The following is a 27056-nucleotide window of genomic DNA, read 5'->3' as shown; positions in this document are numbered from 1 at the left end:
TCCGTACACCAGATGCCCGTCAATTTTTGACACAACTGCCGTTGTACCAGCAAGCACGCGCAATCGGCTCACCTCTCCTGCCCCAGGACCAGAGCAACAATAGATGGGAAAGAACCGTACCTCGAATTCAGTCTCAGCGGCCATGAAAACAGCCAGGCCGGTTTCAGCTACGCGTGATGCATGTCTGGACATCTCAGAAGCCATGATGAAGCAGCTTTTCTCCATGACCCCTGAGCTATGGCGGACATGGGATTAGAACTACCACATTGAGGTTTCTTTTTTTTTTTTTTTTTTTTTTTAATTTGTTTGCCATTAGAGAGCTGCGTAGTATGTGCCAATGGTAAATTTAAAGCGCCGCAAACACATTGCTGTGTCTGTACAGCGATTGGGAGTGTTAAGCCTCATCTCTTGTCTTGATCAATGCACTTGAGCTCATGCTTATTTGTCAATAAGAATCTGCAGCGTTTGAGTTTTGATCTTCAGACTTCCAGGGCTACCCCTATTTACACGAAAATCTCCCCACAACCCCTTGCCCTCGGCACGGAAGATAGCGCCATGTCAAAGTCGGGGTTTGAGGTGGTTGAGGTCGATCCTCTTGGCTGCCTACAACACAGAACGCACGCACCTTCCGTCTTGCTCAGATAGTCAAGACTGAGCCACGAAATCGCCCTTCGGCGGAATTTCCAACAGCCCCCGCGCTTCCTTGGTGCGCCACTGAATGGCCTTCAAGATGCCGTACAGGACCTTGAGCGTCGGCGTCGGTACGCCGAGGGCCTCTGCTTCGCGGAGCGGCTCGCCGAGGATGTTTTCGGCTTCGATGAAGTTGCCCTGCGTGGCTGGCTGTCAATACGGCGGATACGATTTGCAACGGATCCCTCCTCTCCCTCGCTCGGTTGGGAGATTGTAGTGGCGATGGTGGTGTCAACATACCTTGCGCAAGTCATTCAGCATCGACGGCGGCAAGTACATGGTCAGCGGATCCATATCAATCGTCTCCTCGATGACATCGGGGGGCAAATCATAGCCAGCCTTCTTGGCAGCGGCGCAAATCTCGCGCATAGCGGGGCGGACGAGGGCGTCGAGGGCGCCGTCGGCCAGGCGGATGCGGCCCGTGTCGAGGCCTGTGATGGCGCAGATACTGTTGAGGCAGGCGTTGTAGACGAGCTTCTTCCAGCGGCTGAAGCCCACGTCGGCCGTGTACGTGCAGTTGGTCTTGCCGCCGGCGCCGTAAATGCGCGCAAACTCCTTGGCCACGCGCTCCTCGTGCGCCGCGTGCAGCTGCGGGTTGCGGAACGGGCCCAGCACCAGTCGGTCGTTGTCGTCGTGCTCGATGACGCCGTGCGACACTTCGTGCGAGCCGATCAGGCTGACGCCGCTGAGTACGGCGTTGTTGGGGAAAGCGGCGAAGAAGGGCTTCTCGATGTTGAGCCCGTTTTGGATCAGCACGATCGTCGTGTGGTGCGGTGTTATGGCGGGTTTGACTAGATCGACTGCCGTGGGTGGTACGTCGGGAACGTTTTTGGTGCTCATGACCACGTAGTCGTATGGTGGCATATTTTCCTTTTGCACGTTTGGGATGGATTTGACGACTGGTTTCTCCGAGTCAGTAACATGAAGGCGTGAGGCTGGTACGGACTAGGACTTTACTCTTTGATGGCCGCCATCCCGATAGTACACCGTGGTCACACGACTTGATGTGGAAGCCATTCTTCACCACAGCATCGTGGTTCGATCTCAACACCGCCGTCACTTCAGCGAATCCTCCAACCTCGAGGTTTACAGCTGCTATGGTTCCCACACCACCGCTTCCAATGAGAAGAACGTTTGACTTTTTCTGTTGTGAACCCATGACTGACGTGGAAAAGAGTTTCAAGTTTGCAGTAGTCTTGCGAGAGAAACGGGACGCAAAAGCTAGAGAGAAGCCGATTAGAGTCAACAGCCCGAATGTTAAATACCTAGGCTCCTAAGTAATGATGCTGGACAAGTTGGCGTTCGGAACAGTCTCGCGTGAGCCGATATCATCATTCTGCATCCACACGTGGACGCAGGGCGTGAAGGGCGTGAGGGGTCGCCGCGATACGCTGATATGCGGAGTAAACGCGATAAGCTAAAAATAGAAAAGATCAGCTTGGCTAGTCTTGAAGTCTGAACATTCCGGCAAAAATGCCCACTTCCAACGGCCTCATTGGAGAAGACAGTTGATGGAGAAGCCATTGCCCAGGGAATGTGCTAATCACTGGAACCAAGGACGAACCGGTCTTTCGTTGGACCCTGTCTTGAAGGTCTGAATCGCTTTTGTTTTGTGTTCGCAAATTTGAGAGAACGGCCAATGTGTCTACGAGGATCAGATGCCGTGGCTTTTGTGCAAACCGACGCTCTCATATCTTTGCTCCATTTCTCGAGGCGCTGACTTGACCTGTCTTTCGTCACCTGCTCAAGACCTATGTGAGGCTCCACAGATTGGGACAGGAGCCGGGCAATGTGTCCTCGTGGCAGACTGGGGATCAATTTGCGGCTTCTGAGGATCCAAAGTCAGATGGCCAACGCTGGGGATCTCTCTCAAGCATTCGCATCAGATTCTCGAGGGACAATTTTTCCACCGGACTTTCATTTCAAACATGTTGGCTGCGTATCTGTGCCCCCTACTTAGAATTGCAGTAGGGGCCCAAACGTACAGTGCTTCGATCTCGGCCTTACGCATCCCTGAGCAGCGGGCTCTGTGTGAACCACATCATGCTGAGACGGGATACTTGCGCGGATGAACTCATAAAGGGCCCACGGGCCAAGCATCTCCTGAACGCTGTGGCCTTGGAAATAGTCTCTTTCCGACTGCGTGATACCTCGTGTTGACAGCTGAAAATGTGACTTCACACTGAGTTTCAACGAGCTACTGGGAGTAGATTTGAGGGAGAATGTGCCCTTGTTAGTCGCCGAATCTAAATCGACAGCACCATGTCAATAATCTGCGGAGATTCAAAATTGACTTGGTGTTCTTTCTGACAAGCCATGTCTAGAAATTCGAGCACACATGGTGGATTCGAGCGTCGGTAGGCGGGCAGCAGACGGTGCGACAAAGTCACCCTTTGAAGGCGCATTCGGAGCAATTGTTACATAGTGTAAGTTTTCCTCCATGCTGACATGATGATCAAGCTCTCATGAGCATCGATTGCCGGAGACAGGGCTGCCGTTGGATACACGCTGCAAAAGCGCGCCTGCGGGAGTTGCAGAGGCGGTGCGGACGCCCGTGAACCAGCTCGAGTCGGCTGTATCAGTTGGTCGACGCTGTGGACGACGGAAATCAAACGATGAAGCACCAAATTCGGCGATTGATGCAGTTTTGAGAAGAAGTTGATGAGATGGTTGGTCTGGCAGTGATACAGTTGAGGTGCCGGTTTGCGGTTGATCCATGCTGCAGATCTGCCGCAACTTCGGTCCGACTCGGCGAGATGGGCCAAGACGTCTCTGGCAACCAACCGCCTTCAACCCGCTTCCGGCCCCTCGACATTCAAAACATCGGACTTCAAAACATTCTTGGCCTTTATCGACGTACTAGCTCGGGATTTGGATGAAATCATGTCGTAGATGGCATGATCGCGACCATTACGCCACATTCGACATCCTTACGAAAACTCCGTACTGGACCAAATCATCCGTCGCTCAACATGGCGGCGCCTGACAAAGCTGCGCTGGACGCGCTTTTTGAAGCGCACCTATCCAATTTGAAAAGTCACCAGGCCATGATGCGGCAAATGCGTGACTATGTATCCGGTATCCAGAGTAATCAGTCTACTCCTGTCGCGGCGGAACTCAAGCAAATGAATGAAAGAGCCGAGAAAATCTTGCAGGATGCAAAGCGCGCTGGGGAACTCATGGAGGGCCTTCAGATTCAAGACAAGAGTCCTTCTACATCCAAAGCAAATGGGACGCAACCAAAGGCGCCCGCCAATGTCCAGACCAATGACTCAAACAAGCCATCGTGGAGAAAAAGCAAATATGACATAGAACCGGACCAAGCTGGGAATGCCGCAAAGCGCCAGCGCATCTCCGAACATCCAAATCTGTACATGCCTGCATTTCCACCAGTGCTTCCCCCGTTCCCAAATGGAATGCTCAGGTCGTTCCAATCAATGCGCCCGTCTTGGCATGAGAACCTGTTTCCGGATGAAACCAAGGACGAGGGAAGTATGCAAAACCGCATCATCGTGGCAAATATACCCCTTGACGTACATGAAGAGGAACTGCGGAAGCACTTTGAGAGCGTTGGCCCGTAAGTAACACGGTGCGCATCAGTTGATGTCTTCTAATCCTCGGTCTTAGGGTTACCCTCAAGCACGCTCTACGCTTGCCCCGACTTGCTGAAACCAAGATCCATGGTCTTTCGGGAGAGTGCAAAACACGATACATGGCGACCTTGGACCTATCCGATTACCAGGCTGCAAATCGAGCAGCCTCGCAGCTGAACGGGACGCGAATCAAAAGCCATCACGTCGACCCCATACTTGTGCGCCACTTTTGCGCTCCCATCACCACTCCGACTGCCGGATCTAAGCGGCGCTTGAGCAGCGATGCAAGCAATGGAAGCCCTCAAACATGTCCGCAGAGCAAAAAGCCAAAGAGGTCTCCGGCCTCTGTTGAAACCGAACAGAATGCAAAGTCATGGAATCAACCGACGCCGGCACCTTCAAGTTCGTCACCAGCACCAGGAGCTCAACAGCCCAAGAAGAGACATGCAGACACCGTTCCCGTACGTTTTGAGGCAATGGACGCGGCGGAAGCGGCATCAAGCCAGGCTCAGATCTCAGTAACGAAGCCAGGCAAAAAAGCACGCCTCGACGAGTCAACGAGACCATCAGCCCGGCCGCAGCCTCCTCCCATGGCCACGTTCTCAGTCAGAGGCTCTCCATCGACAGATACAATCGAGCAGCAACGACAACAACAGCGTAATCACCAACCACAAGACGAACAACAAACGAGGTCAGACCACGCCGACGAAATCCACCCTGCCTACGCTTCCTCGGCGCAGCTAGCCCTCCGCTCCGAATTCGACGACATTAGCAATGAAGTCGACCGCCGGCTAGCCGAGGCTCACGCGCGCCGCGCCCTAGCGAGCAAAGCCGTCGCGGCCAAGGCGCGTGCGGGGCGGAAGCGCAAGCGCTCGTCCTTCATGTCCCAGGCGACGGAGGAAGATGAGACAGGCAATGTGCAAGACGAACACCGACAACAGAAGGAGCAGGACCAGCAAGAAGGGGTGCCGGGCGACGAGCCGCGTGCCAAGCGGAGCAAGAAGGAGAAGGAGGCGGAGAAGGATGCTGTCAAGGCCAAGCGACGCAGGAGTGCTGGGGTTGCGGAAGATGGCGGTGCTGCGGCGGCTAGGAGCAGCAAAGCCGACAGGCGACAGAGGCGCAGGGAACAGATGATGCGGGCGCCCAGTGGTGGTGGTGGTGGTGATGGGAGTGGTGGCAGCGAGCATCGGTACGAGACGGCGGCCGAGAGCCCAACGAGCCCATCGCGCCCGTCGCCGCCGCCGCAGCGAGCTTCCAAGCGCTTCAGGAGGAGCACTAAAAAGGCGGATTGTATTCCATTTTGAGCAGCGATGAGTCAGGAGGCGGAGACTGATGGTTATCGGTGTTGAGAATGAAGAGATTGTGCTTGCTGTGGGCGTTGTTAGGATAAGATGCGAGAGAGTGTCGTTTGGAATGTCCGGATTGCGGCCATGTCGTGGGGAATCATTACGCCGTTCTCGATGACAATCCGTGGCATCGTTATCTCTGTACCTAGACAGGCGTGTCTGTCTAGTGCAGCGCAGGCCTGCTACCTACACATTGATGTTCCGTACATACTTCCATCTCATGGGCGTGGGGCTGCCTCTCCAAGTTGCTGCAAACATATTGCAAGTCTTGCTTCTACCTCCATTTCTCCCTTCCGCTCACCCATCCATCCATCCATCCATCCATCTATGTCGTTTGTCTTGAAAAAGCAACAACACACCACCGTGCCACTCACTCACTCACTCCCTCACTCATCGCTGTCGGTCCAACAGGGACGAAAGCAAGGAGGAAGAACCCAAAAGTTGTCCAATCTACGTCTCCGAAGTACATAGAAACCTACATCACCTCATACCTTACACACTGCTTCCTCCGTCGTCGTCAATCTGGTAGTAAAGCACCAAACACCCAAAAGGGGCGTTCAACCAAGCCAAATCGGTCGATAAAAGGGGTGGGTGGGTAAGGTAGGTACGAAAAGCAAACGAAAAGCAAACGACGAAAAGATAAACACATCCCGCACCGCAATCCGCCTCAAAGGTACGGTCCCGGTATTCAAGACTCGGTATCCCATCTCACATCACCATCGCCATCATCACTTACTTACTTGCCCATAACTACCCACCTACCTACCTACCTACTCAACCCGCACGTCCAATTCGAGTCAGTTCAGTCCGACCGCCTTGTTTACCATACAAATACATGCATAGGTACTCTCGACCTACCGTAACTCAACTCAGCTCCGTTGAATTTGATTTGATTTAACTCCATTCGATCTAGGTAGTCGATACGCCAAAAAACCAGCCAGCCAGCCAGCCAGCCAGCCAGTCGTGACGGAAAAGAATAGGCTAGGTACCTTACTTGGTCGTACAGTACACCAAGTGATTGAATTTAACTACTTGTCTGGCTGCCGCAGCTCAAATGGCAACGGCGACAGCGACGGCGGTGAGAATGGAAGGGAAAGGAGGGGAAGAAAGGGAAGAAAAGACAAGACAAGTTCGCGGAAACCCATGATAGAAGTGGTAGTGGTAGTGATAGCAATACAAACGCGAAGAGGATTAGGCTCTGTCTTGGTGGTAGTAGTACAGTACAATACGACACAAACACCTCGGTCCTTCTAGTCCTCCTGATCTCCTGACCGACTGCGACAACGAAGCCATCGTACTGCCGGCCCTTAGACAATTCTTCTTCCTTTCCTTCTTCCGCTAGTATATAAGGTGTGTATGAACGAGGAGCAGCAGTCAGTGCAGCTCACGGTCTCCGAGGCTCAAGACCCTCCTCCCTGAACGCCGCTTCGACAGCATCAGCCATCTCGCCCATGCTGTGAAATTTCCACGAAAAGTTGACACGGCCCTCAAACTCGTCAATCTTGCCGCCCATGATGCTCTCGGCCTCGCCCTCGCGGGTGCCGCGGGCAATCCACGCGCTGGCCAGCCCAACCGCCTTTGCCGGCTCATGATCATGAAAGAGGCTCTGCGCCGTATGCAGAATCCTATCCTTGGGCACGTTCAAATCCTTCTCGACGCCCGCGATCAAGAATTCAAAATTTGCGCGCGCCGGCTTGTAGCTGCCGACGTCCTGCGCCGTGAAGAGCCGGTCGAACGGCGTGCCGCCGAGGGGTCCGGCAATCGAGTTCGCCAGGCTGGCCCGGTCGACGTTGGACAGCACGACGAGTTTGTAGAAGCGCCGAAGCCGGCGCAGCGCGTCGACCGTGTCTGGGAACGCAGGCCACCGCCCCACGCTCGCGCCGAAGGTGGCCACTTCGGATTCTGACGGCGCGTCGACGGGCAGCTGCTCCGCGAGCGCTTTGTACGCTTCGCCGAGGAGCAGCGGGTACGGCAGGTCCGGGTGGCTCGATTGGATGGCGGATTCGTGCGTCACGAAGGCGCGCAGCGCCGTGCTGCGCGATGAGAGGTATGGGTGGTCCGGGTTGAGACTGTGTAGCCGGTCGAGCAGCGGCGAGAGCGCCGTGTAGATGCCCGTTTCCCAGTCTACGAGCGTGCCGTAGACGTCGAAGGTGAGGGCCTCGAAGTGCGTGAGCGGGTGCGTCGTCGGCATGGTGGATGGCGGTTGAGAGAGTGGCTTGTCGTGGGTCGGGGAGGGCGGTTGAACTGGTGGCTGGGTATGTGAGGCAGCTGGCACGCAGGCCAATGGGGCGGAGGTGAGGTGACGTGAGCGGTATAGATTGGAGGGCGCAATGGGCGCGAATGGGTTTGTTTATCGTGACGAAGTGTGGGGTTCCCAAGAGCAGACGTGGAGACTGGTGTGGAGAGGTGGGACAGGAAGACAGAACAGCGCAGAAGGAGGAGAAAAGATTTTAGTCAATGAGACAGGTCACGGCTTCCATTTTTGGCCCGAATGTTGTTGTTGTCGTTGCCCTCTCGTCATGGTGAGCTTCTTTTTGGGGACGTGGATGTGGATGTGGATGTGGATGTGGACGGGGTGGGATGGGAGTAGCTCGCTCGGGCATTCCTTCCCTTCTGCTTCCGGTTCTTCAGGCGTTTCCGAAACAGTGGGGCCAACCTGGGTTAGCGCCTTCCGTCGGCCCTGGACGCCCCCCGCGTGCCCTCTCCACGTGCAGCCCACCCCACCCCTTGCATCGAACCATCACCAATATCGTCAGATGTACAGGTCAAAGGATTATCAACATTCTCACCGCAGAAGAACCCGCTAGGAAGCCTATCCGGTCCATGCACAGAAACGACCCAACCCATGCCGCAATTGTCCCTCCTATCAAGCACCATTCAGCGCCTTGACGCCCTCCTCAACCCGATCCAAAACATGCTCCAAGAGACTCAATTCCGCCAGCCCGCTCTCCACATCCTCGCCTTCAGCCCTCAACTCTCCACCTTCACCCAGCGCCTTCTTGAACGTCTGCGATGCCTGGCGCAACGGGTACAGAAAGCTCCCTCCCACGTCGTTGCCCTCGTGCAGGCCTTGCACATCCAGCTGCTTGTGCAGCGGCTGTGCCGTCAGCAAGATGATGTAAAAGTTGAGCGTAGCGAGGTAGAAGGAGAGATCCAGCTTGAACTTGGTCCACGCCTCGCTAAGCGATGGGCCGGTCAAGTCGCGCGTGAGGTCAGGGAAGAGGAAGGGCGCAGTAGTGGCTAGGGCGACAGGAGTGGCGAAGATGGATGGCGTGACGACCTCGGAAATGGCAGACGACGTCGACACGTTGCGCGAGTGCGAATGGCCAGACGGCTGGCTGGAGGGTTGCAGGGCAGACAGGTTGGCCTCGACCGTCTCGCCCTTAAGCCAACCAACTGCAACGGCTTTGAGGTTTTCGTACGGACAGTGCTCGAGAGTGTCTCGGATGAATGACAAGCGCACGACGTCGGATGGTTGAGAGCGGAGGACCGTCGACGTGAGATAGTGCGCGTGGTAGCGGAGGGTAGGCGACGGACTGTTGGCCGAAATGAGTGACGTCGTCTGGAGATAGCGCACAAACTCGTCATCCTCCTTCGGCTCGCCAACCTCATTTTTCTCGACTGCCAAAACACCAAGGGCAAGAATCGAGTCGATCAGGGCGTCCGAATGCAGGCCGGTATCTCCAGCGAATTCAACACCGACAAAGTTTTGCAGAATGGTTGCGTGGTCGGGGAATATCGAAATATTTCTGGCATCTGAGGGTTGCTCGTACAGCGTCTCGCCGACCTTGCGCGAAGTGTAGAGGTACAGTGCGCCGGTTTTTGAAAGCGGGATGTCCGCAGCCGAAGCTGGAGGGTCGTCTTCCTCGTTTGAAAGGCTTTTCGCCTCTGGCGTCGGGTCGATAATGGTCTTGTAGAGGTCGTCCGATCTCAGCTCAAGGTCAACTGCCAAAGCGGCCAACTGGCCCACGATGCCGACTCGCGCAACAAGGGGCTCTTCTTCGTTGAAGCGGTCCGCGACAGACTTCTTGTTCGGTATTGTCCTCTCTGGATGCAGCTTCTCGTGCACTCTGCTGGTCACGGCCAGAGCAGGCAGATCCCCGTCCGAGCTGAGGGAATCCATGTAATCTTCCAGGATGTGAGTGAGGAACGACTGCAGCAGCCTCTTTTGAAGAGCATCCTCCTCAGGGGACGACGCGTCTTCTAGCGTGGCCTCTGGGTCTGGAGCGGATTCTGTGGCGGGCGGGCTCGCCGCCACCGAAAAGCTGCTGGTCCTCGGAGGCAGATGCGGTCTCTTGGTTCCAGATAGCGTCTTGACAAACTGCGTCACTGCAGGGGTGAGGTCGCCCGTGTATGCGCCCGCCTCGCCGTAACTTCTCAGCACAGCCTGGAGAGTCGTGGACAAGAAGCGGCTGGGGTATTTGGTCTTGATGCGCGGATGCAATATGGCGAGCATGGAGAGCAAGGCGTTGAACTGCAGGACCGGGAGAGCAGCCTTGGACGGACGGTTCGGCGCAAACTCGCCTTGCTTGCTGCCAACGCTCTCATCGTCTGACAGCACGGCGTCGTCTGCCGCGCGAGCAAGAGCCTCGTCGTCATCCTCCTCTTCTTGCTGTTGACCATCAAAGTCGAGGAGCCGGAGTGCCTCTGTGACTTTCAAGCAAACCTCACGTGGATTTCCCAACCGTGCAATGTCTTGCAGGCACACTTCGGACGCTGGAAGAAGTGGAAGAAGCAGAATGACGAGGTCCCAGCCAATGTTGGAGGTGAGTTCCGCATCTTGAAGAACTGTGTGGAGCATAGGAAGTAGTTCCGGAGTGAGGTTGTGCTCAATGAGCGTCAGATACGTCAAGTGATCCATGACCGGGGGTCGCCCCGCGAGGAGGGGATGCTCGTCATCGGAGGCCATGGTGAGCGGTTGCTGGTGCGGGAGGTGTGGAGCTGGAGAGAGAGAGAGAGCGACGGCTGCCGTGAAGGGTGTTTACAAAGGATGGATGGACGGATGGATGGAGGCGCAGTCACGGTGGATCTGGAATTAATGATGACTGGCAGGGTTGGTGGAGTCCTGATCCGACGAATTGCACGTCATGGTCGTGGCAGTTTCAGACGGGGCAGATCAGCTCCAATCAACATCACGTGCATTGCGAGGTGCCATGCATGGTGGGAGGCTGTGGATGAGCCAAATTAGAATCATTCGAAGCCACGGGAAATCATCAAAGCACGAGCCCGAAGACCTGACCTCCGCTCGCAATCAATGACGGCAATCTGCACGGAGCCGGGCGGCGGGTGGAGCGGGACTCAGCTGACTTCCGCGCTCTGCGTTCCGCCCCGCCGCTCTTGGCGCTAGGTAGCTCCGACGGGAGGCCAGGAACACAACCGGCACCCGTCCACCAGCGTCAGCTCGACCACACGGACATCCAATTCTCCATCCACCCTGGTAATCCACGCACCACCACCTTTCCTTCCGCTGGAGCAGCCGTCCGATGGCTGACGTCGAAGATGCCGGCGCCGGCGCGCCTGTTAACGAGCCGCTCGACCTCGTGCGCCTGTGCCTCGACGAGGTCGTGTTTGTCAAGCTCAGAGGCGATCGCGAACTGCAGGGACGGCTACACGTAAGTCGCGCAAACGCAAACAAGCAGATGTCTTGTCATGCTGACATGGAGGGGCGCAGGCCTACGATTCGCACTGCAATTTGGTCCTCGGCGACGTCGAAGAGACGATATACGTAGTTGAGGAGGATGAGAACGAGGAAGACGTTGTGCGGGTGAGTAGTAGGCGCAAAGAGCCGTCCAACATTATGCCGTAACCCATCGTCTGCGGGTAGCTTTTGTGGACATCCGGGCTAATTCGCGGTACACAGACGGTCAAGAAGCAGTCCGAAATGCTGTTTGTACGAGGCGATTCGGTCGTCCTGATTTCCCCACAAGCAGCCTCATGATGCACAAAACCAGCAAACGACGAGACGGCCAGCCGAGGGCAAGCGGAACACGGCAGAAGCTAGAATGAGAGAAGGGTTTCCAAAAACTGGACAAGGCGTGCATGATGCTGGTGGAAAAAGGAACGGCAGCAAGGTCTGTGGGAAACGGCTTGTCTGCAACCTAACAAGCGCCTGGCATACCTCTAAATGCGAACGCACTGCTCGGAAAAGATGCCCTCTGGGTAGAACCAGAGGAGTTTGGGCTCGGCAAGGCTGGTTGCCATATCATGACACCCAATGTGGCTTGCCCGGCTGCGGCAACACAGTCTCTCTTCAGCAGGTAGCAGAGGTGCCGAGCGTGCCGTTATCGTGCGTGTGGTTGCCAGCGCCAATGAAAAAAATTCAGAAGCATTCTAAAGCATTTCTTGTGCTCAGTCTTACTCTTTTACTCAGCACCTCGCTGCGTCATTCTCCGCAAGCAGTTCGTGACCCCTCACCGTTGCCATGGCGACGACGACGAGACTCCAATCGGAGGCGTGTTGCCACCACCACCAGATTCGACTCGAGCACACAGCTGGGCGTCGAGATGGGATAGAAGAAGAAAAGAGTTTATTGGACCCTCATGCTGGATCGTCTAGACTATCCCCGTAGCGCGTCTTCAATCAGTCTTTGATGATCCAGCCAGTCGATTGCCCGGTCCAAGCCCACATGCACTTCTCAATACTCCTTTAGCGCCCGCACCCGAACCCTGTTCGTCCAATCCTCCAGAATCGGCGGAAGCACAAGCACCCATCTAAGTGCGAACGCTGCAACAATCGAAAAGAAGGCAAAAAAGGGGGGAATCGCTGTCTTGGGGAAGCGGGGGAATAGGGGAAAATTGTGCTGGATGATTACGTGTATCGTCGCCTCGTGACGTCGTTATCTTTGTGTCTTGTTGAGGGGGTGTGTGCATTGAATCCATGAAGAAGAAACGTCCGGAGAGCTGAAATGCAATCGAAACCACAAAAATGAAAGAGGAGAAAGGAAAAACAAGCCCGACAAGATTGTCGAAATGTCGGGCGGCGGGCAGCCTGTCCAAAAAAGGTAGAGCTTGGGTATCACTTCTCGCAAGAGAGAAGAGCTGTCAACCTTGTCAAGGACGAGCAAGATGTGAGTGTTGCTGACTCGTCCAAATAGAGCCCCTTGCCCAAAATTCAACTGGTGTTTTCGAGCACGCCACCGCCTTGGCCGAGTGAAAAGCAATCGCAAGCTTGCCGAATTCGCTGTGCAGGTGGTCTTTGAGAGCCAAGGTAGCCACTAGTCTGTGTTTATTGGGGGTATCAAGTCAGGCTTCTGTCTCTAGGGACAATTGAGCCTAAGAGAGAGGAAAAATGTCATTCAACTTGGCCCCGACCGCGTGAGAAGAGCAAACTCCGAAGAACAAATGATAATGACGCGAAAGCAGGGGGAGGGTTCGTTGATTGTAATCAGGGGGTAAACAAAGCAGGTGAAGGGTATGCAGCAAGCCACGCTTACTTTTTTTTTTTTTTTTTTCTTGGAAAATTGTTGCACACCGCGGGAATCCCAGGCTCGCATGAAACGGCATTATAGTACCATGAAAGAACGGCAGACCTGCCTGCTTCAATCCTTTTTGGCGTAGCGCAAGATGTTGGGTGGCGGGTGGCAAGTGTTTAGAGGTCCGTACTTCTTTTCATAGTCATCTCGACAAGGGAAGTCGGGAAGGGTAAATCCCTTGCGGATCTCTTGTTCAACAAACAACGACGCGCGCTTGAAGCGCTTGTCAGAGTACTTTTCGTAGACGGCGGCATGATGCTTCTGCGGATGCTGGCTGCATTCCAGGATAACCGAAACAAGGGGACGAATCTGGTCGTAGGTATAGCCAGAGTAGTGCACATGGCATGGGCCCTGTTAAGAGTCAGCTGGGAAGGTGCAGCATACCACCTCTGCGATTCACTTACCCACTCGCCCTTGCAGACTGCTCCCTTTTTCAACATGATGCGAGCAAGACAATGAGCGCCAGCAGCCGTGAAGCTGGGAGGGCATCCGACAAAGCGTTCATCCATAATGGTAATCTCAAGGAAGTATTTGGCAAGGGTGCGTGTCTCCAAGTCGTAGTCGTCAGCTTTGCTGATTCTCCGGAGAAAGCTCATGGGACCAGGCCAGCCAAGCTCGAATTGAAGCATGCTGAGCATAAAGCGCTCAGCTTTGAGGATTTCGTCGACAGTGTATCCACCGTCAACCATGTACACAATTTCGGAAACCGACGGGCAGTTGATCTCCTCGTACTTGGCGGCGACGAAGATAGCAGTCGCACCGACAAGCTGAAGCTTGCCCAGCGACACAACTTTGCAAGATAAGAAACGGTCGACGTAGTTGACAGCAAGAAAGAGTGTCTCTGGAAGGAGTGTGAATCGGTGGTGAACCTGAACAAGCCAGTCCATGAGGACCGAGCGCATGGACCATTGAATCTCGGCCTGGTTGTCCATGTAAAATGGATTCGGCTTCATCCTCTCCTGAATTACGGGTGAGCAAGGAAACACCAGGAACCGAGTGAACAACTTACCTCGAGGGATCTCATGTACTCGAAAATTTCGTCTCCGTATTCGGCCACCATCGACGTGTCCCAAGCCTCGTCTTCGTAGTCCTCCTGTGTCTTGTGCTTCAATGCCAGCTTCTTGCACTCCTCCAACCGCCGGCGAGTGCGTGCGGTGAACCTGGGGGCAAGGACAATGGTAGCTCCTCCAGTGGTGTTGTCCGTCCTTGGCCTCAGAGAACGCGTCGTAGTGTAGCCGTCAGCGTCATAATATTCTTCATCTTCCTCTTCCCAGTGCTCCTCAAATTTGTCTTCAGCGGCCAACAGGGCCTTGTCGGCCTTTTCAATGTCCCCTTCCAGCTCGTTGATGTCATGATTGTCAAGAGCCTCGTCCTCTTCCTTCAAGCTAGGGGACGCTGGCTCCTCCTCTTCTACCGGGCTCTCATCTCCATATGTGATGTAATTTTGGCATTCCTCAGGCGCAACAGCTGTTTCGATGCTGGTGACTGACTCTTCGCGGGCAATTGGGGCAATGTGGTCTTCGATGGCGTCCTCGGAAGCAGTGGCGATTTTTGGGAGCTTCTCCGATGGCGGGGACAGTTGAGGGGCAGTGTTGCTCCTCTCGCGGCGCATGGGACGGGAATTGTGGTCCAGCGCGTCATTGGCGTCTTCAACGTCGTCGTGATCAGGCGCATCGAGTTCAACAGGCTCCCTGAAGACTGCAGTGTTGCGCTTCGAGCCAAGCTTCTTCGGTGGGACATGTTCCGCGTTTTTGGGCAGGGCCGTTGAAACTGTTTCGGGAGCGCTTGCCTTGTGCGTGATGGAGCTGACGGGCCGCTGAGCAGGACGGAGGATGGCAGACGGCTTCGAGGACTCTTGGAGGGTGGGCAGACTCGAGTCTTTCTTGTTACTGCTTTGTTTACTGGGCGCGACGAAGTCGTCCTTGACCACCTTGATGCTGCGAGACGTGTTGCTGACATCTGCAAAAGCAGTGCGCTTTGCAGCAGCCTTGATGCCACCCGTCTGCGCAACAGTCGACAAGGCGGGGGTGGACTTGTTGCGTTGGTGAATTGTCTTGGACGGGACCGCGGCTGGTACGTTGTTCTCATTGTGGATGCGAAGAGACCGCAGAGGTCGCTGAGGCTGTTCATCGGACATTGTTAGCGGCGTCAATCAGCGCTCAGAGGTTGGAGGAGATATTGGGAATGGAGGATGGAGAGCGCAGAGGCCAGGATCTGCAGGTGGTAAAAAGAGAGTTGAATGTGGATGGACGCGAACGGGTGGTCAAAGGGTGGGCGGGTGCTGGAGCAACGCACCTTGGCGTCCATGATGAGCGCAGATCCAAAAAGTCGTCTGTCGTCACGTCTGTGTTGTCGGGATAAACAGACGGACAGCGTTCTCCGGAGATGACTGCGGAGAACAACAGACGAGACGGGACGACAAGATGGAAACAGCGGCGGCGCGCGTCCTTGGAGTCGCGACGGTCGGAGAGACTGCGCTGGGCGAGGAGAGTGAAGCACGTATAGCTATCCGTAAGAGAAGCGTGGATAAGCAGTGCTTGGGGAAGAATGGAGCTGGCGTGGGGCGAGGGAGAATGGAAAGCGAAAGGTAGGTAGTCGCTTGGCACGACCAGCGACTGTTGACGTCTAAGCAGGCGACTGGAGGTAAACACGGCTGTAAGTAAACAGTGCTACGACCGCCCAACCCCAACGGGTAAGCGCGTCGGGACGGGCAAACCTGGATCCCGGCGCTTTGGTGCCGGGCAACCGCACCATGACCCATGGCTGCCCTACCGGTCCTCGCGCCCCAGCGAAGCTTGAAACAAGCGCCCACGGTCGCCGTCCGCCAATTCATCTGCCTTTTGAACAAGTGACGATGCAGCGACAGCGCATCATGGACATGTCTGCTTGCCTGTACGCAAAGTTTTTGGTGCTGCGCTGGCACCGGCCCTCCCTGCTGCACCCACCGCCCGTGACCTGGCCCTGCGGGAACTTGCGGCGGTTGGTCCCGCGACCTGACCTGCCATGTCGTCACTAGCGCCTTCGCGTCAACGCGTCTACTTTAGCAGCGTCCTTTTCTGCCGTCCTCGACTACAAAACCACAACTTGGCCCATCGCACCCGCGACGCTGTCAATCCGATCGCTGCTCTGCCATTCATCGTCAGCCTTATCCTCGGCCCGCTCGCGCGCGCCCCAATCCCGCTGCGGGCCCGATCCATGATGCGCCAGGGTGCCGCATTGGCCGACGCGCTCTGGAGGCGAAGTCACGTGGAGGTCTCGTTGTCTCCCGTCCCGCACGCCGCCACTCTTCCATCAGCTTTTTGTCCTCGACGCAAACCCCTCGCCAGCTTTTGGCCACTTGCGCACTTGCCCGAGGCACTGACACCATGATGGGCCGGCCCCGTCATGGCTTGCGTTTTGCCAGCACTGCCGCCCCACAGCCTATCAAGTCAATCGCTCGCCCGCTGTCCTTCATCGTTGCGCTTTGCGCCCGTCTGCCCACAGAATGCTGCCACGCCGACCGCCATTCGAGGCGCTGGCTGTTGAGCCTTCATGGTGCTCTCTGGCGCGCGCGCGCTCCTTGTGCTGTCCGACTTTCGTGACGTCGCTCCCACCGACTGTGTGGCCCTCCACAGCCGCCGACTGCGCGCGACTCGTCATTGACCCTCCAACCTGCAACAATGCAGCGCCTCGCTTGCCTCTGTGCAGAAAGCTGGCGACTGGTGTCGACTGTGGAGAATATGCCGCACTCATCAGTCGCATCATCGTGGCCTGTCCCCCTCCGGCGCAATTGCGGAGGCTCAGGTCTGCGCCCGTCCACCCATGTGCCAAGTCCATCGCGACCGCAGGTAAAGCGCCAACTCGTATGGACAAAGGCGCCGTTAGTCTTTGGCCCTTCTACAGCCTTCTGCTGCCATGTGCGCCGCTCAGGTGGCGCCTCTCTGGCTCTTTCCATGGCGCGACGGTGCCGTTGCCTTCGTTCTGTGGAGCCTCAGCTCTGATGCCCCATGGGAACCGCCCTGAAGCCGCAGCGCTGCGTTGGCCGTTCATCAAATCCCCTCGAATATCTTTGTCGCGCACTCGCGACCATGATGGATACTGTGCGTATGATGAGATTAGAGCGTTTGGAGCTGCGCAATGCGATGGGGAGCTGCGAGAGACTGTGCGATCCCCGCGGCAAAGGCTTTCATTGGTCGGCCAACAAACAGTATTTACTGGTGCCCCGGCCTGCGTTTCTCGCTGCGACCTAGCTTGACTGGCATGCGGCATGCATTGCCTTTGCGGCCTTATTGCGGATTGGCCCGCTCTGCAGCGCAGGTCGGGAAGTTTGGCTTGTACTGAGGGAGCTTGCGCTGTGCTGGTAACGAGGCTTTGTGCCTGTCACCTTCTCTCAGGTGCCTGGTTCCGGTTTCTCTCGAAGAGCTTTCATCTCCAACGGCCTGGGATCGACTGGCGCAAAGCTGATTCCGACTGCCTCTGTCGTCACGATACAAGTCCCCTCGGGTCTGGACAAGACCCCTCAAAGGGCGCATGCGCTGCCATGTCGCCCGCTGCTACCTGCGCAAAGTGACTCGATCAAGCAGCTGTACACATTTGCGATTCTCTGTATTGTGAAATTAGGCTCGTAGAGCGTCGTCATGGCTGGCGACCGTCTATCGGCTCTCTGGGCGCTGGCTGGGCAGCGGACCTTGACAGGCGCCGCATGCTACGGTCAAACAAGTTGTAGTTGATGATTGAAAAGAAATCGAATCCCTATGAACGCATCCAGTGCCCTGGCTCGTCTGAAGCTGCATCCCTGGGTTCGGTGTGTGTGTTGGGTTGAAGTATCAAAGCATTAGGCGGCCCGGAAACTCGCCTACTAGTGGAGAGAGTCGCTCAGTGTTCCAGCACCCACGCTTCCCTCTCTCCATCTTCCAACCTGACATCAACCACGCTCACCCCAATCTTGCACGGTACGTCTTTGGTATCCATCCTACTTTGTCTGCCGACGTATAAAACGACCTTTGGAGGCCACACCCCGGGCCCTCTCCTCGATCGTGGACTCACGGTATCGGTGTGCCAGACGTCCGGCGGCGCTTCGCGGAAAGCCCTCTACCTCACCCCAACTCCCCATCCCATACCAAAGGGTATGTCATTACTTCTATTTCCCTTATGCGACCGTGGCTATGTGCGAGATTCTCCCCAGATCCTGTTCCCAGGATCGGTGGGTGCTGTCGCTGAGCTGCCGCACCGCCCTTGGATACCCCCGAGCGACGGCCCTGGGAGACAGACATGACTGTCAACATCTCATTCATGCCATCAGCATTAGATATTACAGTCACTGAACGCATTTCATGCCGTTTGCTAACACGTTTCGTTGGTTTAGGCCATTGCCCTCCTCCTTTCTCCACCCAACCCACGACCCCCTCTTCCTCTCGCGACACCGGCAGGTTCGGTGAGAGTTGCGGCCGCCCGATCGATTACAACTCATACTTGATCTACGGCGACCACAAGGGACGCCTTCGTGCTTGTCTTATCGCCCAAAGTCGTTGGTATGGAAGTTTCGAACTTGCTCACCGACTCCACTCAGCGGACCTCACCAAACGAGTCCCCCATCGCGGCCCAGCCATCATCGCAGCAACTACACAACACTGGGGTGTTCGCAGGTGACAACGGATACACCATGGGCTCAGTTTATCAGAACTACGCCGTCGCTGACGCTGGCCCTGCTCCCGTGCCTTTGGCGCAGCCTCCCAAGCACGTCAGCTTTGAACTGCTGCTGCAGGAATCACCGCAGCATCGTGCGCGGCTGCCCATGAGGGTCAACATTTGGCCCCATGACACTACAGAGTCCATTGTTGCGACTGTCAAGAACTTCCATGGCATCTACGACGGCCAGGGCTACGGCGTCAGCTTTGAGGACAAAGATGGTAACACGCTGATTGCTCGGTACGAGAATTTCTACCACAACATGACCGTCTACGTGAGGAGGATCCCCCAAGAGGTCGACGAGTATAGTCATACTCCTCGTCACTCCATGTCTCCGAGGAAGAGCAGGCTTGAGGAACCCTTCCACATGCCCCCTCCAGGGCAGTTCTCCAGGCCCTCGTCGCGGACTGCTAGGAACCGCAGTCTGTCTCCTGATGACCACCGTGGGCGGCGCAGCCTTTCTCGTAGCACGAATCCCAAGTCCCGCTCTCGGCCGGGTCTCAAGGTTCGGGCGACGAGTTCCCACAGTAGTCTGGCCGACCTCAACGGCGACTACAGCGACAGTGATGCGGGCTCCGTTACGAGCTCCCGCCGTGAGAACGTTGCGAGCGCAGACATCAGTCTCGACAACATTGTCGAGGGTGGCCGACGGAAGCGAGCCAAGTTTGACAGTTCGGTGAGCCTCGACAGCATCTCCATCTGGATACAACAGCAGGCTAATGAGTGCTTCCCGCTTAGGAACTGCCCTTGTTCGCGCCGCCGCAGGTGCCGATGACGACGTCCATGTCGTCTGTCTCGCCCCAGAGACGCATCAGCAGCATCAATGACGCATCTCCTTTCTCGTACTCCAACCAGCAGACATTCTCATACACGAACCCGCTTCCGTCGCCGCAGAGCCATGGGGATGTTTCGCACATGCAGGGGTACCAATTGGGAACTCCATACACCAATTCCGGAGCGCAGCCGCACAGACATCGGCTGCGTACACGTGGCACCGGACAGTGCCTTCCGCGAAACTCGACGGGTGGTGTCTTGCCAACGCCCGACCCAACCGTCGGAGGAAGTGTCATTTCTGACGAAGATGTTGCTCTCCAGCTCATGCGTCTTGGCGACGCATCCAACTTCTCTTCGCACGGTCGCAATTCGACCTCCACGATTGATGACGCCCTGAGCGGCCGTGCTGAGGCTGCCTCGTCCGATGAGGCTAGCGATGATGGCAGCGAAGAAGACGAGCTGCCCCACCACACGGGTGCCTTGCCGTCCGCGGCACGCCTGCACGACAATGAGCTCCCCCGCAGCTTTGAGAGCGGTGAAGACAGTTGCGACGAGTACGAAGACAACAAGGACGGATCTTTCAAGGGCGACAGCGATGACATTGTGCCCGAAGATAACGGCGCCGGCAAGCCCAAGCTCCTGAAGAAGCCGCGCCCTGGATTCGTCGCCAAGGTTTCGGCGAAGCCTTCAAAGCCTCGTCCTCACAACCATAAGACCAAGGCGAAGACGCCTCAAGTCGCGAAACCACCAATTTCCCCAACCTCGCTGCCCCCGGCGTCCCGCAAGACCTCGAGCGCCTCTCTCAACGTGCAGCAGTTTGCTGCCGATGAGGAGGATCTATCGTCCAAGCCCCGGTGCCAGCGCTGCCGGAAGAGCAAGAAAGGTTGCGACCGTCAGCGGCCCTGCCAACGCTGCAAGGATGCCGGCATTGGCGTCGATGGGTGCGTCAGTGAGGACGAGGGCAACGGAAGGAAGGGCCGATATGGCCGTCACATGGGTGTTCCTATCAAGAAATCCGTCCCGGAGCCTCCGCCGTTCTTCGAGGCAGTTCACGGTCCTGTTCCGACTGCCGGCAGCTTCACCTCTGTCGCATCCATGGCCGACAAGACGAAGAAGCGCAAGAGGTGAACCCCGACGCTTCCATATGTCGGTATGCAATTTTTCCTTATCAGCTGGCGCCGGCGTTGGAGGTTTAGCGGTTTATCTCTTCCCTTCAGTCTTTCTCCGCAACGACCCGATCCTTACACTTCTCGTCTTGCATTTGTTTCCTAGAAGTCAGTCGTTGCAGCCGTTGCCGGCCACTCTTAGGCCGGCCCGGACCGTTCACGTGGTGGTGTTCTGTGGCGTTTCGTGTCAATAATTCGTTCGAAGTTTCAAAACATTGTTCAAACAACAGCGAGATGGGGCATTCGTGGGGGATGGCAACTGCAAGATGGCTCTCGGAAGCACTGTTGGATAAGGAGAATTTGCGCAGCGACTCTTTTCTTCACCGACGACAATCATTACACCACCCAAAAAAGTTCGATGGAGTTGTGCACGAGGAGACAAGATATTTTTCCAAAAAGAAATGCAGCGCACCTCTTGGCATGGGTCCAAAGGTTTTCGGGTCCATGGAGAGGGCGGACCCGCTTGGTTTCGCTGTTTTTCATTCAAGGTTTTGTCTCTCTGGTGGATGTTGGACCGACGCAAAAGATGAAAGAACGCAATGGCGACATGACACGACATTGGAGGACAAGATGACTCGGTGGAAGGCAGGAAGGTCTTTTCTTTCTCTTTTCTCTCTACAACATGTCACTCTATCTTCCCCCTTTCCTCAATGTCTCCTTTGTGCTGTATGTGTTGGTTCAAAACGGCGACAGGCCCTGGGGAGTTGGGAATTGGAGATAGCTACTGCGGTCTTAGGGTCTAGCAAAGAACAGAAAATTTCGAAAAAAAGAGAAAAAAGAGGAAGCCTACAAATTTGTGATGTTGGGTGGAAGGCGACGGAAAAATTTCGCGATGGTCGTTCGGCGACTTGCACAACGGGTTGCAGACCTTGTCAAGGTGGTTTTTTGCTCGTTTTTAGTTTGATCATCATTTACGGAAGGCTCTGGAGGATCAAATTGGATGAGTTGCGCAATGGTGCTCGTCGAATCAATGGTGAAAGCTTCACGTGTAAAGGTCAATGACGACTGAGTACGGTACCATGCGATGCAAGGAACCATGGGTCCCATCCTTCGCGGTGACCTTCCCACTTGGTCCGGTCTCATCAAAGTCGAATTCGTGGTCTGAGAGCGCAGCACATGGCATGATCCGCCCCCAATGCGTCTGGAATTCACTCGCGGAATTTGGTCATCCTGGGAGCTGTGTTTGGCGGGACATGGCAAGCAGGGTCTCGTCGAGCCAATCCGTGTCTGAGCCGCATCACGACCTGGACTGCACATTTGAAGACTTCCCGTCGACATTCTTATTTCCTTTTGCTCGCCCCCATTCTTTTCGACTGGTAGCTTCTCTCGCGAGTTTCAAGGTCCTACGACTCGTTTTAGCTTTACTCCTTGATCCTCGTTGCCCCACGCCTCTTGTCCGACCAACCGCAACGGCCCGCAACTTGACCCACCCTGCCACTCATGGCCGAAGAAGCGTCTTCTTCTCCTTCGTTGAGCCTGAAGGCTCGTATCGCAGCGCTTAATCTTCAACAAGTCCAGGGCGGCAGTGTGTTGCCGGCCCATGGAAACGCTGCGTCGTCGAGTTTCAAGAAGAAACCTCCACCTCCTCCGCCCTCAGCCCCGCCACCACGTCTCGCCGAACGCTCCCAGACGGCAAACGTACCTCCGGTCCAGAACTATGCGCCGACGACATCGCGGGGCGTAGGCAACCAGCCAGCAGAGAATGGCGGTCAAAGGACGGTCTTGCCGCCGCCGGCGTTGAATGGAAATTCCGCAAAACCATCCCTCCCTCCAAGACTGCCCTCGCGGACGAATACTGCCCGGCAGCCACCTCCCCCAAGCCTTCCGCCACGAAAAAGCTCGAGTCAGAGCGTTCTGAGAAAGGACTCTCAGGAATCCATTTCCACGATAGCTTCTACACGGTCCATGGGTTCTGCGCGCTCGGGTTATACAAATACAAGTAGTACCACGGCTACATCGCTGGGAGACGCGCAATCGGGCAGAATCAAGGCCCCGCCGTTTGATCCCTCGAAGCTCCCTCCGCTGCCGCCGAAGAGGACACAAGAGGAAAAGGACGCCGAGCTGGCTAGATATGACCCCGTGCGCTCAAAGTACTTGACGAGGCAAAAGAGCCCGATTGCCTTGCAACCCGCTCCGTCTCAGCCCCCCAGTCTTCCTTCAAGACCAGCCCTTCCAACGAGGCCCAGCTCAACTCGAAATGCAACATCAGAAGCAAAGCCAAGGCGTTCTGCACTGGAATGGGGCCTGAACAAAAACACCGAAACTCCCCCCGCTGTCCCGACAAGTCGTCCTGCTTCCACTCCCAGCCAAGCCAATGGGGGAGCAGCGCCTCCTATACCCCTATCATCTCGCCCAGATCTTGCCTCGATCCAATCTAGCAAGCCCAGAGCGAATGGTGCAGGTGGGACATGTCTGAAATGTCGCGATTTTCGCGCAGTCGACGCGCATGCTGCTCGATATCCCCGCGAATCGATTCCATCTCATGACCTCAACTGGCTTGCACACCAACTCTGCGACCCATTCCCCTCTCTTACAGACAAAGCCCGCGCCATCTTCACCTGGCTCCACCATAACATCGACTACAACTGTGCCGCCTTCTTTGGTGGTTGCGTTCAGCCGTCGACACCAGCAAACACAGTAGCAAGCGGGCTGGCCGTCTGTGAAGGATATGCTGGCCTCTTTGCTGCCCTCGCTGCACAAGTCGGCATGGAAAGCGTCGTCATTGGTGGCCATGGAAAAGGCTTCGGGTACGCTCCTCTCGCGCCTGGCTCCCCCGTCCCACCATTTGCGAGTTGTCACGCCTGGAATGCCGTCCGCATCGACGGAGGCGAGTGGAAGCTCATCGATGCGTGCTGGGGCGCAGGAAGCGTCGACGGTGCCTCGCGCAGCTACAAGCGGCACTTCACACCGAGTTTCTTCACCATGGACAACAACGAGTTTGGAATGAAGCACTACCCGGAAGACTCGCGCTACTTTTTCCGCACCGACGGACGCGCGACGGTGGCGTGGGAGGAATATATCCTGGCGCCACCGGGCCCGCAGGTCTACGGCGCGGCCGGCGACTACGGGCTGAACGTGGTGTCATTCCAGCCGTGGCTGAGAGAGGTGCGGGTCCACGAGCCCAACGGCCCACCGGTAGTGCGGTTCCAGTTCGAGAAGCGCTGTCCGCACTACGACCCGGAGGCGCTGGGCGAGGGCAAGCAGTTCATGTACTTTGTCATCACCGAGGGCCGCGGCGGGCAGAACAAGCAGTGGCTGCCCATGGAGCACGACGGGCGCTTCTGGTGGTGCGACATTGAGCGCGTCGAGCTGGGCGTGCCGGGTGCCGGCCACAAGGTGCTGGCGTGCGCCGGCACAAAGTGGCTTGATGGCCCTGACGGCAGTGGCAGAGGCGTGACGAGGGATATGTGGGAGAGGGACCGCTATGGCATCAGGGGATACAATGGCGTCGCTGCTTGGGACGTTGCGTAGGTTGGTCCATGTGTGTATGGAGTTGCGCCGGCCTCTGGTCAGTGGTGGCCGACCCTACCCGAACCTAAGACTATCCAAACTGTACTATAAACTAAACCTACGTACTTGATAATGTACGACGACGAACCCTTCACGAACGTCAAAAAATTCCTCCTCTCCTCTCCTCGTTCCATCCATCAGCCCCTCCCTCTCCCCACGCACAAGCCCAAAACCACTCAGGCACCTTGATGGCGGTGCGCGTGCACACCCCTTCCTCCCCCTTGCACAACCAACTAACCAACCAACCGCGCGCCGGCCCCTTGAGCAATCCATCCCTACACGATAATTAATCAGCTAGCCAAACACGTCCGCCCATCCAACCGTTCACCAAGCAAAAGAAGAAGCGCGCACATTGAGCTCATGGATAGGCGGGCACTTCTGTGTCTCCAGTACATGCATGTACTGTATATGTGTGTGTGTGGCTATTTTTGGCTGCACAATCTACCCCGCTTGGTCTGTGCTGATGCACCTACCTCAGGCACTGATGTTTCCGTTTCGGGGGCGGGCCGATATCGGACCGGATGGCGGGACGGGAGGGCGGGGACGGGACCTGACGGGAGGTGAGGTTTGTGATGTCATTGTTTTGGGGCTTCAGAGAGTGTGCATGTGTTTTAGTTGGGTCGGGCTATGATGTGAGATAGGTACATGCATAGAAAACGGACGGAAGGATGAGGGTGAGAAATAAAAACATCCCACATTCTCTTTTTTGCACAGGCGGCCGTTCTGGAGCCAATTCAGTTGTTTTCTGTTGTATATATTGACGTTTTAGTCCCTTGCCCACATGTACTCCTCACTTGTTAGACATCGTCCCGCTCAGTCCATCAGCGCCCTTGCATCCCTTGAACAGCGCGCGCCCACGTTGCTGGCGACGTACGGGGGTCTCGTCACAGAAACATCGAACTCATCGTCTTGTCCCATTAAAATCTGGGGGCGACATACAAGTCGTGCAGCCATTGAATCCTACTACGGCGTGCGTCGGCATCACAGCCGGCACTTCTCGCCCCACTCGCCCAACTCGGCAATCGCGCTCCACGGCTCGGGCCTGCCCCGCGGCACATCCACCACTCTGCACCCTACAAACTGCACCTTGGAGTCGACATAGTCGATGTTTTTCATCCAGCCGAACAACCAACTCATCCAGTTTCTTTCTCGACGCGTCCAACAGCATAGTGCCTTCAATGATGCCAAAATTGTAGTCTGCAATAAGCGACCCGTCAACGCCCGGGCATATGGTCAGCCTCAAGGCGCACTCTTCTTTCTTGGTGATTTCGTCGCAGCGTATAATGTATGAGCCGACACAGTGTCGCTGCTCGAAGAATGGCGGCGGTGCTATTTTCATGGCGGGCCGTCGATACATGTATTGCCGGTATGGTTGGACCTCCTTCTGCCATTGAGCGTCAAGCTCTTTCTTCTTCTCATCTTCCTCCCACTTTCGCTCCTCTTCGACCACCCTGTTGATGTCCTGCGCCTTGCGAACCACTGCGGCTTCGTCCCAACCGACGCAGAGATCGTGGTTCTCTCCGAACTCGATGTGATGGCGGCGGGGAGCCCTATGAAGTCCAGGGACAACGCGCGCAATCAGCTCCCTCTTGTCATAGAAGCCCTGCAAACCCAGGACCTCAGGCGTCTTCGTGCGGTCCGGTTCTCCCCTGTCAGTCAAGAAGTGGTGGCCTGGGAACCACTCGAAATCGTACTCAGCTTCCTCCTGAGGCGTGTTGCACTTTTCTATATTCCGTTAGACCCAGGCCTGATACGCGTTTGTCCAAACCCAGCGCTGCGGTTCGTAGTCGCTCTTCATTTGGCGCTGGAACTCGATCACAGAGTCTGCGGGATTCGTTCGCATTGATATGCAAATCAGTCAGTTGCTGTGCATGAAAACTTGCATGCTCAGCGGAGTTTGGCGGGGTTCCTGCGTACTTTTACCCTGCTGAATCGACTCCTCAAGCAGACTGCGTATCTCGCCGGCCAAACTTGACGGGCGGAACTTGATTCCATAGTGCTTCAGCTGCGCGGCGAAAATGACCTTTTTGCCTAGTGGATTATACGCCGTGGGTCTGGGATGGAGACTCTCCCTTAGGCGCTGGCTGTCGAAGCGGTCGTATCCGGAGACAGTGAAAATCTGGTCGCGGAGTTCGAAGCCATTGCGTTTGAACGTTGGTGGCTCGGTCGGCCATAGTGAACTGATGACATGTCTCGGGTTGCACGCTAGCTGGGAGTGATGATGCGGTCGAGGAGAGGGGCAAAAGGAGACGCAATGGAGTTTTGATGGTGTCGCGTTCGAGATGCAGAAGTGCAGATGGTCGCACTACCCAGGCCGTCAGTGAGCAGCACCAAACAACCTCGAGGCAGGTACCTACTTTACCTTGACGAACCGACTCCTCGAGCAGATTGCGCAGGTCGTCCACCTTGCTGCTTGACTTGAATTTGATGTCATGATACTTCAGCTGCGCGGCGAAGAAGGGCTTCTTGAACAGCTTTTTAGCATCCTTCCTGGCCTTGAGCTGGCCCATCTTTCGAATCTGTGGATTAAATAGCTCGCGCAGGCGCTTGCCTTCTACCCGGCTGAATTCTGTGATTGTGAAGTTGTTGACCCCTTTTTGAGCACAGTAATGTGTAAATTGCCAACTAATGGGGGACCACCCACCGCCAATACGCAAAGCGACACGACCTTGAGACCACGCGCTTGTTGACCATCGCCATCTGGCATACTCGTGGCACCCCTCGGAAAAGTTACTCCACTCCTCAGGTCTTTTGGCCAGCTTGTCTGTCATGTTGAAGCCTCGGAATTCAATATTTGATCCAATAAAGCAACAGTCGTACATCAGACCGACGAACTGGG

The 27056-nt window shown here is 56.0% G+C and overlaps 11 protein-coding genes across 11 annotated transcripts; 6 read left to right on the top strand and 5 right to left on the bottom strand.

Annotated features, from left to right (window-relative positions):
* Positions 1–300: 300 nt before the first annotated feature.
* Positions 301–1967, bottom strand: IWZ02DRAFT_69018 (2-dehydropantoate 2-reductase family protein). The gene is made up of 3 exons (XM_066771079.1): positions 1648–1967; positions 931–1589; positions 301–828 (listed from the first exon to the last, which is right to left on the bottom strand). The coding sequence occupies exons 1-3, from the start codon at positions 1847–1849 to the stop codon at positions 646–648; spliced, it is 1044 nt and encodes a 347-aa protein (XP_066619670.1). The 5' UTR covers positions 1850–1967; the 3' UTR covers positions 301–645.
* A 1529-nt stretch (positions 1968–3496) lies between these two features.
* IWZ02DRAFT_501854 (uncharacterized protein) lies at positions 3497–5948 on the top strand. The gene is made up of 2 exons (XM_066770290.1): positions 3497–4267; positions 4318–5948. The coding sequence occupies exons 1-2, from the start codon at positions 3588–3590 to the stop codon at positions 5585–5587; spliced, it is 1950 nt and encodes a 649-aa protein (XP_066619669.1). The 5' UTR covers positions 3497–3587; the 3' UTR covers positions 5588–5948.
* Positions 5949–7013: 1065 nt separating this feature from the next.
* On the bottom strand, positions 7014–7820 carry IWZ02DRAFT_471475 (Haloacid dehalogenase-like hydrolase-domain-containing protein; the record flags this gene model as incomplete). Its single annotated transcript, XM_066768877.1, has 1 exon — positions 7014–7820. One exon carries the CDS (start codon positions 7818–7820, stop codon positions 7014–7016), a length of 807 nt encoding a protein of 268 aa, XP_066619668.1.
* Positions 7821–8157: 337 nt separating this feature from the next.
* IWZ02DRAFT_69003 (YAP-binding/ALF4/Glomulin) lies at positions 8158–10627 on the bottom strand. The gene has a single exon (XM_066771078.1). The coding sequence runs from the start codon at positions 10536–10538 to the stop codon at positions 8496–8498; it is 2043 nt and encodes a 680-aa protein (XP_066619667.1). The 5' UTR covers positions 10539–10627; the 3' UTR covers positions 8158–8495.
* Positions 10628–10828: 201 nt separating this feature from the next.
* On the top strand, positions 10829–11967 carry IWZ02DRAFT_460145 (U6 small nuclear ribonucleoprotein). The gene is made up of 3 exons (XM_066768135.1): positions 10829–11241; positions 11301–11393; positions 11490–11967. Exons 1-3 carry the CDS (start codon positions 11113–11115, stop codon positions 11565–11567), a joined length of 300 nt encoding a protein of 99 aa, XP_066619666.1. The 5' UTR covers positions 10829–11112; the 3' UTR covers positions 11568–11967.
* Positions 11968–12836: 869 nt separating this feature from the next.
* IWZ02DRAFT_68993 (cyclin-like protein) lies at positions 12837–15337 on the bottom strand. The gene is made up of 3 exons (XM_066771077.1): positions 14110–15337; positions 13505–14059; positions 12837–13451 (listed from the first exon to the last, which is right to left on the bottom strand). Exons 1-3 carry the CDS (start codon positions 15235–15237, stop codon positions 13167–13169), a joined length of 1968 nt encoding a protein of 655 aa, XP_066619665.1. The 5' UTR covers positions 15238–15337; the 3' UTR covers positions 12837–13166.
* Positions 15338–16025: 688 nt separating this feature from the next.
* IWZ02DRAFT_460139 (uncharacterized protein) lies at positions 16026–17919 on the top strand (the record flags this gene model as incomplete). The annotated part of the gene is made up of 1 exon (XM_066768134.1): positions 16026–17919. A coding segment is annotated over exon 1 (745 nt), but the record flags the coding sequence as incomplete, so codon positions are not given.
* An 822-nt stretch (positions 17920–18741) lies between these two features.
* On the top strand, positions 18742–20669 carry IWZ02DRAFT_383620 (uncharacterized protein; the record flags this gene model as incomplete). Its single annotated transcript, XM_066765286.1, has 2 exons — positions 18742–19443; positions 19506–20669. 2 exons carry the CDS (start codon positions 18742–18744, stop codon positions 20667–20669), a joined length of 1866 nt encoding a protein of 621 aa, XP_066619663.1.
* A 136-nt stretch (positions 20670–20805) lies between these two features.
* On the top strand, positions 20806–21760 carry IWZ02DRAFT_68884 (uncharacterized protein). Its single transcript, XM_066771076.1, has one exon. It carries the CDS (start codon positions 20942–20944, stop codon positions 21707–21709), a length of 768 nt encoding a protein of 255 aa, XP_066619662.1. The 5' UTR covers positions 20806–20941; the 3' UTR covers positions 21710–21760.
* Positions 21761–21782: 22 nt separating this feature from the next.
* Positions 21783–24395, top strand: IWZ02DRAFT_460135 (uncharacterized protein). The gene has a single exon (XM_066768133.1). The coding sequence runs from the start codon at positions 22148–22150 to the stop codon at positions 24176–24178; it is 2031 nt and encodes a 676-aa protein (XP_066619661.1). The 5' UTR covers positions 21783–22147; the 3' UTR covers positions 24179–24395.
* Positions 24396–25198: 803 nt separating this feature from the next.
* IWZ02DRAFT_493356 (uncharacterized protein) lies at positions 25199–26988 on the bottom strand (the record flags this gene model as incomplete). The annotated part of the gene is made up of 6 exons (XM_066769924.1): positions 25199–25259; positions 25351–25922; positions 25986–26041; positions 26135–26522; positions 26575–26810; positions 26862–26988. The coding sequence occupies 6 exons, from the start codon at positions 26986–26988 to the stop codon at positions 25199–25201; spliced, it is 1440 nt and encodes a 479-aa protein (XP_066619660.1).
* Positions 26989–27056: the final 68 nt, after the last annotated feature.

This window comes from Phyllosticta citriasiana (genome assembly GCF_038021145.1).
Source record: "Phyllosticta citriasiana strain CBS 120426 chromosome Unknown IWZ02scaffold_13, whole genome shotgun sequence".
Taxonomy (NCBI): domain Eukaryota; kingdom Fungi; phylum Ascomycota; class Dothideomycetes; order Botryosphaeriales; family Phyllostictaceae; genus Phyllosticta; species Phyllosticta citriasiana.
The sequence above is the reverse complement of the archived record's forward strand: the minus strand, read 5'-3'. Positions and strand labels throughout refer to the sequence as shown.